A 12,437-nucleotide genomic window follows, 5' to 3' on the forward strand; every position below is an offset into this window, starting at 1 on the left:
TGTCTGTTTATAGTCTAAGGGCAACCTGGCTTTGCACTGAACTGGTGACATCCAGAGAAAAGAGGAAAGGATGGTAGAATCTGCCTTAGACAGGAGATCAGAGAAACGGTTTCAGTTCATATCTTCTGTGAGCTGCACTATTTTACCCTTCTGGCATTGTGTCCTTGTCAACCTTCATGCCAGACATTCAAGGAAAATGAGAACTTTCTTTTCAACAATTTCTGCTTATTTAAAATAGGATATTAAGAAAGAGTGATAAGTGAAAGAAATTGGAAAAAAATGTTCTTTTACTATTCTCTATGTGCTGTACGAGAATTAACTGTGCCATTTATGCATCAGTACCCTAAAAAGAAAACCACCAAAAGCACCAGAAGGAAATAACTGTTCAGAGTGAAAAAAAGAAAACATGAAGTTACTTGGATGAGTGACTTTTTTTTTTTTTGCTTAGGCAGGTCTTGGCACAGATAAGTTAAGTTATTTGAATTTTTCCAGACTTTTATTTCAACATAAAATCTTGATAAAGCTAAGCAGTTCTGCAGAGTAGTAATTTTTTTAAGATAGCCTTTAAAAGCATGCAGACTTTTATTGAATAAGATTATACATCCATACCCTTCTATTATTATTGTATATGCATAGCCTTGGATCAGAGGCATGGAAAACAGTTAATAGGAAAATGTCGAGTTTAAATGATAAATGTATATGACCTGTGTGAAGTCTATGTGCAAGCAGCCTGCATAGAAGCTAAGATAATCTTTCTGACCGCTCCTTCTTAATCTCTCCTGCAAAATCTTACCATTCATATGCTTTTATCTTTGCAGGCAGGGTAACCACAACATTGCAAATCCTCTTGGAAGTCATCCCAGCAGAGGAAAATCAAAAATCATGATCATCATGCACAGCTTTTGGCTTGGTGTTTCATTTCTACCTGAAATAAAAAGGGTAGGGAGATTTATCTCCCTTCCTAACATGCTGCAAACTGGAGGAACAAGTCACAGTTGCAATGGATACCGAACAAGTCCCTCACCAGAACTGTCTTCCATGATGCTGTTGCAACACTTTTTTAACACGGTTGATCTATATGTAGAAAGCAAGTACTTGTGCTACGAGGGAACTCTTTACTGGTTTTTTTGGTAACAGTGTATTATTTTAACAGACTGTAAGTTCATCATACTGGGATTTTGTTTGCCTTGTCACTGGATATAGGTTTAAGTGATGTGTAACAGCTCGGTGTACTGTGAAGATGGATCTTGCTTTCTGTCCCTGGAGATCTCAACCCTCACCACAGCAAGGTGAGGTGAAGCTGCTGATTTTCACATCCTACATTCTTCCCACCACTCTCTTTGGCAGCCTGATTTGACTTCTTTTGGCTTGCTGGAAGCCCCAGTGCACAGATGCAGGAGCACCAATCCTCAGACCTTTATGGTGGCAAACTCCAGGTTTCTTCATTCCAGAGTTCTTAAACCGTAGCCAACAGAAACATCTCCTGAGACTCAACATTTCTGCCAGTGGGGCAGAACGATTTTAGCATGGGAATTTTAGCAGTAATTTTATGCACACTAACTTTTTTACCAGGCTGGAATTGATCACTGGTTTTGCCAGTGTTTGTGTGCCTACACACACAAAATCCAGCCAGTTGAGCACTGACCTTCAAATGAATCAAAATATTTGAAGATCACCTCCACTGCTGTATGAATATTCCCTATCTAGGGGCATATGATCCTGCAGTTATCAGTCAGGCAAACCTGATTTTAAAGTTGTATATCAGTGTTGGTGGGCAGAAATAGATGTCACTTGGTGGGAAATGGTACAGACACGGCAATAAATGCAATATTTTCTTATAAGTAAGATATAAGGCAGGCTACAGCAGATTTGCTGATTTGAGTAGGATGTGTGCTTTTCACTCAAGCACAGTCCAGTTAACAGAGCTTTGGAACACTGAAGAACATGTGCTTTTCCTGTCTTCTCGTGGGTTTTATCTCAGCAGAAACAGAGAAAGGCCTTCAAAACAGATAAAATGAAATGAAATTCATCTCCAGAGCTATTTTTGAGCTGAACTCTGGCTCAAATGTGAGCTGAAATTTTGCCCTTTTAAAAAGATAATTGTATAGCTGAAGAAGTTTTTTAATACTTAGAAATTGAATTTTATATTCTTAATGATACCCAGCCTTAAGGTTAAGGTTTATTATCCCTCTGTTAAGACCATAACACCTAACTATTGAATGCACTACTATTTGAGCTGTCTGCTTTCAGCAGGTCATGTTTCATGAAAATTCTTATGGAACTAAGCAACATTTAACTTCCTAAATTGGGAGAAAAGCACAACTAGTAGCCAGACCACTACAGTAAAGGGAGACTGTGTATTGTATATGTGTTGTATATATCCAGAATATCTACTGCTTTAAAGGCCTAATGTGTCTTAAATGTATACATGTTTTTTGATTTTGTATCTCTGTGGTGGAATTTCACAAAAGTAGGGAAATGCACGTAACTGCTTAAGGAGAAGAGCAGTAATTTAAGACACAGAAAGCATTTTGCAAATAGTGTTTTTCTTTAAATGTTTTCTGTTTACAGTAATTTAGTGTTATTTGAAATTTTTTTTAGGCAAACATTTTGAGAGGGTTTTTTGTGTGTTTATTTAGTACTTACCTTTGGGTCACAGTTCTGCCTTTGAGGCCATCCCCGTTCACTGGGGTTTGGCCTCTGTCACCATGGAGCATCCCCAAAGCACACAAACTCTGCTCCTCTCTGGCAGAAATAAACTGTCTGGCCCCCTGCAGGAGTGCACCTAACCCATTCCTCCCCTGATGAGTGCAAAGTGCATGGGATCCAGAGCAAACCACTTCCAGAGCCACAGCGGATGTGACTTTTTCACTCTGTTTCATTCCCATCTATTCACTTCTGTTGTGCCACATTACTTGAAAATTGGATTGTTGGCAGTGTTAACTTGTAGAAATAAATGGGCTCCATAAATATAACTGAATGTTGCTTTATTTTCCCATTGTGGTCTTTAAAGTTTAGAAATGTTTCTGAAGCCTGATTCAGTGAACATATCTTTACTAGCTTTAGTTCATGTAAAGGGTTAATTTATCCCAAGGGAAATCCTAGGACTTGTTGAAGTTGTATACTTTAGGAGGAAAAACAATACATGGAAAATAAAAATCTGGAGTTTTTGAAGGTGCACAGGGATTTTAATTTCAGATTTAGTTTCTTTAGCACATGCAAAAGCAATACAAAATAATATAATTGTGTTTCCACAGTATGATGAAAATCAGTATTAAGGATTTTTATTGCACTTGAAAGTGAGGCATATCTTCAGAAATGGAGGAAAAACATATTTTTTTAAAGCATCACATTCTCTTATAAGATTATTAAGTATTTATTTTCAGAGTCATAGAGGAAATTCTTCTAGGATAAAGAATAAACTTTATATATACTTTTTCTTATTAGGGCCTGAGGCGGTCAGCCAATGAGACCATTTCTCTGGAGATATTCAGTAGTTCTTATTTTTCTTGCCTTTTGCACTTGTATATCAACTGGATGTGCCAAAAGATATCTTCCTGTTTGTTTAGGTGGTTGCTGCTGTTTTTTTTTTCTTCTTTGAATTTGTCACTTTTCTGGGGTATAGGTAAAAATTTCACTGAAGGCAAGAGAAATGTGTATCTTCTGTGAGTAGCAAATACAGGTCAGGTTTAGTATAAGATAGAGAAACTGTTCAGCACCTGAAGCTCTGAAGGGGCTGACATGCCTTTGCATCTCCTAATCTGGAGCATCACGATTCCCCCATAAGCATTACTTATTTTCAATTCAAATTGAAACAGAGGCTTCTCTTGACCACACTACATCTTCTGTATTTTTCAATCTTAATGGAAAAAAAAACTCAAAAAACTTTGCTTGCCAAAGGTTCATGTGCCTTTCACTATATGTATATAAATATAACTCTTTGTCTGAATGTGTATGCTCCCGCTTTTTTGATTTTCACAGGAAAATCAGGCTTCAATTTAAGAATCATTTTCAAGTATTTTTCTACAGAAGAAAGTAGTAGTTACCTATTTTCACAGGGTGCATAATTGATATAACAAGATAAAGAGGATTTCCCATTATGTTCTGTGCCTCCAGAATTTCTGACTTAAAAATTAGCCATACATCACAATCCAAGCAGATTTTAATTAGCATAAGTCTTCGAGAAATAGCTGTTGATCTTTCTTAGGAGGAATTATATATTTCATTTTTGTTATTGTACCTATCAAATATTGTGTTCAATGACCAGCAGACCACAGACAGCTTGGACATCAGAGCGTGGTGCAGGTAACGAATATACTGAAATCCAATACACAAGCTGTATTCATGTCTGCCAAGGATGCCAAGTGTGAAGTCTGGCATTTGAACCCAGGCAGGAGTGGTCAGGGGGCAGTGCAGGATGATGTGTGATAACTCCTAATGGTGATTGGGCAGATTGAGGCTGGAGATTCTTCTGCTAGACAAGCATCCTAAAAGTTAGTGCTTGTGCCCATGCCAGTTTGTGTCCTGCCGAAGGTGCTGTGGAGTCCCTTTAGCCTGGCTCTCCCCCGGCAGGAAAGGTCTCAGGAAAGGCTGGTACTGTCCAAAGGAGATGGCAGATTGAGATATCTCCAGCCTTTTCTGTAGAAGACATCACTTGTGATTTTTCTTTCGCCCCCTGAACGTCCCCCTGCATCCTTTGAACCATTCCTCTCTGGTGCTGTCTGCAGTAACTGCGGGAAGCCTCCATGCCTTCAACACCTCTGGGGATTTGTTGAGTTTTGGCAAACTCATGGAATTTTTTTCTTGCCTTCAGAAGTCTGCTTCTGTGTGTTAGTCCATGTTTAATTTGTTTTCTATGGTATTTTTGCCAAGGAACTCTTGGGGGACATGTCAACAATGGACACCATTTCTGTTTACATTCGCTTTCCTATTTCTTTATTCAAAGAAATGTTTGAAATAATTTTTCCTTGAAGTGCAAAGAACCAAGTGGATAAAACACCTCTTCCAACAAAGGATTAACTTTATCAGGAGAGTTTGGATCCTCTTCATATTCCCTATAACAGCAATGTCTACGGTGTTGTGATGCATACCAAAGGTTTGATATTTTCTAAATATGCTATTGGGGGTGATCCAACACGGTTCTAAAAATGCTGTGGCAATAGTCAGTTTTATGCTCCTCTAGCTCATTTTCTGCTCCCAACACAGGCTACAAAATGTTCCCACTGCCAAGCTTTTCCACAGGCCTTTTTCAGATGCAGGAATTCACCTACATCTCCTTTGAAAGGGAAATGCCATCCCTTCCTTTGTGGTGCACCTCCGCCCCTAGAGCTGGCTGTGAGCAGGTGACCTTAGCTCCAGACAGGCCCTTTGCTGAGCCCAGAGCTTGTTCTCTTCGAGGGAAGTTGGAACCCTGGGCTTTAAAAAGAAGCTGGCTTTTGCAATCACCTCTCTCATTTGTTTTGTAAAACTGTTAGATAGGAATTTTAGTGCTGTTTTTTAAATGTGGTTTTGTGTGTGAATGTGCGTGAATGTGATTTTTATTTTACCCCCCTCCCTGTTAGTTATGAGAAGTTAAATGTTACGGGATCTTCTAATTTTACCCCGCACCTTTGGCTCTGCCTGAAGAGAGCTGTTTGATGCAGCTTCAGCTGCCAATGTCTCTTTGCCACTCAGTCATTACAGTGTAATTGGAACTAAAGCACGTCTATAATTTGCTGCTAGCAATGCTGGCTTGTCTTAATTATGACTTCCAGCTGATTTCTGACGATGCCCATAAATGAATATGCATAGCAAGGCAGTCAGACTGGTGCAGATGAATAACTCTTCTTGGGAACTTGAGCTTTCATGCCATCAAGGTGTTTAAAAGCCTCAAGGCAGGATCTCTGGCTTAAACTGGATGCAGGCTTTCAGATGGGCTCATGACACAGCCCAGCACACCATGAGTGCAAAGCCTGAGATGTTTCAGGTTCTATATAAGTGCGCATTCTTCCACATTTGGCAAAATTTCTGGGAGAAAATGAGGAAAATCTGAGAGGTATAAACGTGACCTCCTAGGCAGATGATTTCCCCAGTGCTTTCTTCTGCATTCACACTGACTGAAGGCTACAAATACATTTTCACTGAGAGCATTTCTATTCAGTGTCTCCTCTGCAAGTCAGCTCTTTGAAACATCTGTATTTAATTTTAAGCTGGGTGCTATTCTTGTCCGTTTGCTTGTTATTTTTTTACACCACCTATTTTTCCTCACCTAAAAGCTGTCATGTCATAGAAAACTGGTTTTTCAGGCTGTAAAAACAACACAGTCATAAATTAAGGTCACATAAAGCTCTAAAGCGGTTCCAAGCTGCTCTCTCCTAACAGGCTCATATAGTTTTGTTTGCAGATTGCAGCCAGAGGATCTTAAAGTTTATCACAGCAAATGCCCAGCTCCTCTCAGGTATCAAGAGTGTGGTGTTTTAATAGAATCCTTGCACTTGCACTCCAACACCTGATTAGAGGTCCTGACTTGGCCAACTTGGCATTAGAAAATTTGGGCATGTGGCAAAACTCATTCAAGGTTATGAAAACTCTGTGGGGATAGTGAGAGATTTGGACAAGCTGAAAGACCACATGCACAGCAGTGAATTTTATGATTAGCCTTCTATGTATACTTAATTACTTGCATATTTTCAATTACCAATAGCTTCATTAAAAAATATCTGTTCTACTGTTCTAGAGGGACATTTCAGGTTTCCTGAGTTTGGGGTTTTTTTATTTTTTCTTTTTTTTTCTTTTTCATTTTGTTTTGTTTTTTTTCCTTTTTTATTTTTTCTTTTTTCCCCCTTTTTATCCTTTTCTTTTTTCCTTTTTTTCCCTTTTCTTTTTCATATTTCTTTCCTTTGGTTTTAAGCATTATATTCAGGACAGCTCCCTCAGGTGTTCTGAAAGCTGGGGCAGACAAGGAAGCTTTTAAGGGAATTCTCATTGTATTTTCTCTACAGGTACTGCACAGTGCAATTCAATATTCATAAATTACTTTTGGCTGCTGTTAGTATTTCCCATCTCTGTTTGCTAATTCACGTACCAGATATATTTAAAATGAATCACTAAACATCAGGGGATTTGATGCTTGTTCCACATGCAACAGCTCACTATTGAGCAAAACTCCAGTGCTTTGTACTAATGCTAAACCCTGCCTTTGATTTTGTAATAAATACAGGAGTCAGAGGCAGAATAAATCAGATCCTGTACTGTCAGTCTGGCAGAGATGATTGATCCTGCCTTTCTGACAGCACTGCATTTGACTGCAAGTCTCATGCAGCCCTGCTTTGGATCATACAGAGGCATCTGGATGATGAAAAGCATACAGTGCTGCACCACTGTCACATTTATTTAGTGGTGTGTGTCTGCTGAAAGGCTTCAGATTGTAGCTCATGGTAATAATTCTCTCTTGTGTTGAATCCATCCTCCCCATTTTTATTCCTTTACCCATATTTTAAGCAAAAATTGTTCAAAAACCTTTCTAAAATAGAAACATAAAGCCTTTAGCTAAAGCAGACCCATGTGGGTAATAAAATAGCTCATCTGTGCACTCACTAAGAATGCAGCTTTTAGAAATGAAATCATTATGTGCTAGTCAAAAGTTCAGGTGGTCACGCAAACACTGATGTTCTTCCTACCTCAGAAAAAACTGCTTACTCAAGAATCAGAAATTCTCTGGTCATACAAACTTGAGTTTGGTTGCTGTTTGGCTCTTGGCAATGGATGTCTGCACCAATGCTCTGGTCTTGAACACCGAATTTGGACCTGAAAGCCAAAAATTTATCTGGGCAGAGGGAGGAAGGAGCAGCAGCCTGTGACTGTCTCCCTGTCCTGCCTTGCTGGTGAGGGGTTTGTGCATCTGCCATAAGAACAGAACTCATCTGAATGCTGCTGTCATGGAGAAATTGCAGTTCATTCATGTTAGGAATATGCCTGCATACAAACTACAGAGTGGTGCAGCACATTGTGCTGGGTTTTCTCACGATTTTTCAAGATGCTACTTGAGATGCATTTATATTTGGCTTGCATTGCTTTCATTTGGCTTTCTCGTTTATAATACAAAAAATTTTCTGTGTGTACATACACATGTATGTGTGTATTCTTTAGGGCTAGTGATGCAGAGCCGCACTCCTGTGTTGCAAGTTTAAGACAATCAATGAAGCATTATTTAATGCATGCCAAGTTCTTTTTTAATGCTGTTTCTAAAGTAAATTGCAGCAAGTACACAGCTATCCACCATGGAATAATAAATTGATATAGAATGTGTGGGGAATAGGCAATAAGCCAGAATAATTAAAAAGCTCAGTGCACCACTCCAAAAACACAAAGCAGCCCTAAAGCTGAGGCTGGAATTGCACACAACAAATGGTGTACACCAGTAAATCTGGCCCTGGTAATTTTACTGCAAATGACACACAAGCCAGAAAAACATTTAGATAATTGAAATTAACACTTTTAACAAGGATCTATAAAGCAGTGAATGATAATCAAGAGGTTCTTTCAAGCTCTCTGTAGCAAACTTATAGTACTTCACACTCTGTTTTTCTCCAACATCAATGAGACAAAAGAACACGGACCCTCTTTTCCTTAAGAATGGAACATCTTTTTGGTAAGGTATCCTACCAGACCCTAGCTTGCCAAACACTGCAACTGTGCATACATAGGATGAAGTCTTGTTATTTTGGTCTTGGAACAATGTTAGATCAAAAAGGAAAAGTTAATAAAAAGGAGCTGTTGGAAAAACATTAAACAGATTTTTTTTTTTTTGATGCAAATCTGCACCTGTGTTTACTCATATCAAAGTTACTGTGCATACCAGTTCATGTGAGCATAGCCCTTGGGTAGGTAGAAAGGCTGCTGCAAACTTTGAAGTCCTTCAGAGGGCGTAACCACTACTGGAACACTGGATATTCTTCACTGATACTTTCAAAATTAAAATGTTTTTTCTTTTGTATTTCATCCAATCCATATTTTTCAATGTTGCTCTTAAAATACAACAATTTCCTTTCTTTCTAACTGAACTGATGAAAGAGAAGATTCAATCTCTCAGGCAATAAATCAGATTTTTAATGTTAGATCAGCTATTTAAATCACCGTTTGACCACATTAGTGGCCGCTGTCTCTCATTACGCTGCCTCTCAACGTCTCCAGGTAGGGAGCCTGCTATCTTAGAGCACTCCAAACAGGCAAAAAGCCTTTAAATGGACCTGGGAAGAAGTGGGGACACTGCCTTGCATCATGTTCTGCACAGGAGTGAAACGTTTCCCTGTGGATTAGAACTAAAATCCCACCAGAACCCTTTTTAAAACTGAGATAGTTTTGCTTATCTGAGCTCTGTGCAGAAATCTGGCCATCACTTTCTAGTCTATCAATCTGTGCTCTTTCATGAATACCAAATAATTAAAAAAAAATCAGAATCAGTAAAACAATTTCTGTGGAGGAAGCAGCAGTATTGGGAGAGAGATGGAAATATGGGTTTGCATTAAATTCCCCTTTTTTGTCAGATGATGGGATGCTTCAGAAGTACTGCTGCAAATATTTAGGAAACAAAAACCCAACAATTTCTCCACACTTATATGAAACATTTTTTTCTCAAATAAATGCAGACAAATACGTGCGCATGAGAGAAGAAATAAAGCATTGCAGAGGGAGAACACATGAGAGCAATGTTCTGTGTACTAATCCTGAAACTCTGGGAAGGACTGAGTGCTTCGGGAGGGGAGTTGTGCTGCCAAAACTTTGGGACTCTGATATTCCTGTCCCTTCTTCCAGGAACTTCCAGCATCAGTCTTTCAGGTGCTGCCACTGTGAGGAAATTTGGCTGGAGTGGTTTTCCTGTCTGGGTGGTGGAAAAGGTGCAATGTACCTGGGAAAGTCATCAGTCCCCATACCCAGTGGGACTGCGAAATACAGTGAGAACAGTCTGGGAAAAAGTGGGTGGCTTTTGAGAACCTACCCAGCAGCCCATGTTTGTGACAAATGTAAGTCACTGGAAGCTCTAAAACCAGGAAATCTTTTGTATCGAGCTCCAATAGGCTGTGTAAAAGGAATTGAACTCCAAAGTGAACACAGAGGTGCTGTCAGTATTGTGCTGCTGTCTCCGTGGGGGATGAGTAATTCAGCTCCCTGGAGAGCTAAACACATCTCAGGAAATACAAAATGAAAAAAGAAGCCTCAGCTCGGGAGGGCAGTTGGGAAAGCTGGGTTATTTTAGGAGGCTGGAGAAAAGGAGAAAGGTAACAGCAGGGAGACAGACTGAATTCAGAGCATCAGGACAGGGTGCCAACAGGCATCACCTCTAGGAGAGAATGGGCAGAGTTTTCTCCCTATGAATTTCAAGTTCTGGTGTCTTGAGGAGGAAACCACAGACTTAAATTCCCCTTAAAGGGGGATGCCAGGGATACAGACCTGTGTGTTTTTCCAGAAGAAACGAGTGGCTGCTGTATGAAACCTGGGGGCAGGTAAGAACTGCCTGGGACAAGACCAGGACTGAGCTGAAAAGAGGCCCAAGCTGTTGTGTTGTATGAACAGAGAATGAATGTTCATATAAACATTTAAAAATATCTGATTTGCCTTCCATGTTTTTCCCCATTTTACATTCAGGCAACAAATGCTTTTGAGTGTGGGTGACATTGCACTAATTAACAAACTGTGGTTTCTTGACAGTCAACTCATATTCAACAGTATTTGAGAAATATTGTTTTGAAATCTTTGGTCTACAACTGAGGAATTATGTCCATAAAAAAATTGTGATTGATTGATTGATTGATTGATTGAGACGGGCACATAATATTGTTTCTTTTCTCATAAGGCACCTATTGATGTTGTGGATGCCCCATACCTGGAAACGTTCAAGGCCAGGTTTGATGGGGCTTTGAGCAACCTGGTCTGATGAAAGGTGACCCTGCTTATGGCAAGGGGGTCAAAATAAGGTGATCCTTAAGATCTTTGCCAGCCCAAACTATTTTATGATTCAATTCCAAACATTTATGTTCAAAGGATAACAGGAAGAAGCTTCAGTTACAATTACACTTTTGAAGTAATAAAATAATGTATTAAAAGACAGACACAGATTTTGGATTTCTTTTGAAACATCTAATTTAATGTATTTTAAACTGAGTATCAGAGTATTCAAATTTAAGAGGAACTTACAGAGCCATAATTTAGAAGTTCTAGACTCTTTTTGGAAAGGTAATATTTTTTTTCCTCTTAGCTCTGTTCATATTGCTCATAGGGCTCCAAAAGCACTTTGAAATTTTTGCTTGCAGTTCAAGTCCATTCCTAAAATATTTTGTTGATTAAAAAAATGCTTTGCTTTTATTTTCTACACATTTCATATTATTGCATTGTTGGCAATGCTAGGAACTATCATTCCAGAAGCAGCTAGCTGAAGTCTAGGCAGATTTGTGGATTTTGCATTAACAGCCTGTTTTGCAGAAATCCTTTATTCTTCATTACCAAAATACAGGTTGGATGAGTATCATGATGCTGCTGCTTTTTTATTCATGCTTCTGTTCTTACAAAAATTGATTGTGACTCCAGTTGGTTTTCCTATCTATCATGCGACATTTTCAATATGATTTTTTTTAAGACAACATTTTATGTTTAGAAGTTTTAGTCCAGAAAATCTTATCTTTCATAATTTCTTTCTGGTTTTCATTAAGTTTATTTCTAATAATTGGTAATCTTCAGAGTCCTGCACTTCAGTCTGCAGGTTTTTTTTGTTTTTTGTGCCAAAACCTTCAGCATCATTCTGCTGTCCTTGGTACTCAGTGTTTGCTCTTGTAAACAACTACAGGATTTCCTTACAAACAGACTATTGATAGGACAAAGGGGAATGTATTACAGCTGAAAGTGGGTAGGTTTACAATAGATATTAGTTAGATATCCTTCCCTGAGAGGGTGGTGAGGCCCTGGCACAGGCTGCCCAGAGGAGCAGGGGATGCCCCATTGTGAAGGACTGAGGCAGGGACACAAGACCAGCAGGGAATCTGAATCATTTATTCAATGGAATGAGCTGGTTTTATACACTTTTCCAAGGCACAGTATTTCCTTACGTGGTAATTCTCACTATGTGACCCACCCCATGCTGCTGCACCAGCCACACACTTTCTAAACCCCATTTCTGAAAGTGTTCAAGGCCAGGTTGGATGGGGTTCTGGGCACCCTTCCAGGGGGATGCATACTTGCCTGTGGAAGAGGGTTTGAAAATAAATGATCTTTGAGGTCCCTTCCAAGCCAAATCCATGAGTACCTCAGCAGCGTACTTTTATAAGTGCAAATATGTAGGAATTCCATTTTCTTGATGATCTATGATTGGTTCTGCACCTAAAAAGCAACCTGTTAAATATTGCTTTACAAAAAACAATTAGGAAAGACCTGTTATTGTACTGTGTTATAATTTCATCTCCAGTTTT

The 12,437-nt window shown here is 39.1% G+C and overlaps 1 protein-coding gene across 3 annotated transcripts in view; it reads left to right on the forward strand.

Moving 5' to 3' along the window:
• The window catches only part of SLC7A11 (solute carrier family 7 member 11), a 64,648-nt gene extending 61,673 nt beyond the window's left edge, over positions 1-2,975 (forward strand). For all 3 annotated transcript variants that reach the window (XM_074541985.1, XM_074541984.1, XM_005485635.4), the window contains one exon: positions 819-2,975. In XM_074541985.1, the coding sequence (XP_074398086.1) occupies positions 819-886 (68 nt within the window). In that variant the 3' untranslated portion in view covers positions 887-2,975. The remainder of the gene's footprint in view (positions 1-818) is intronic.
• Positions 2,976-12,437: the final 9,462 nt, after the last annotated feature.

The sequence above is a fragment of the Zonotrichia albicollis genome, chromosome 5, assembly GCF_047830755.1.
Source record: "Zonotrichia albicollis isolate bZonAlb1 chromosome 5, bZonAlb1.hap1, whole genome shotgun sequence".
Classification (NCBI taxonomy): Eukaryota; Metazoa; Chordata; class Aves; order Passeriformes; family Passerellidae; genus Zonotrichia; species Zonotrichia albicollis.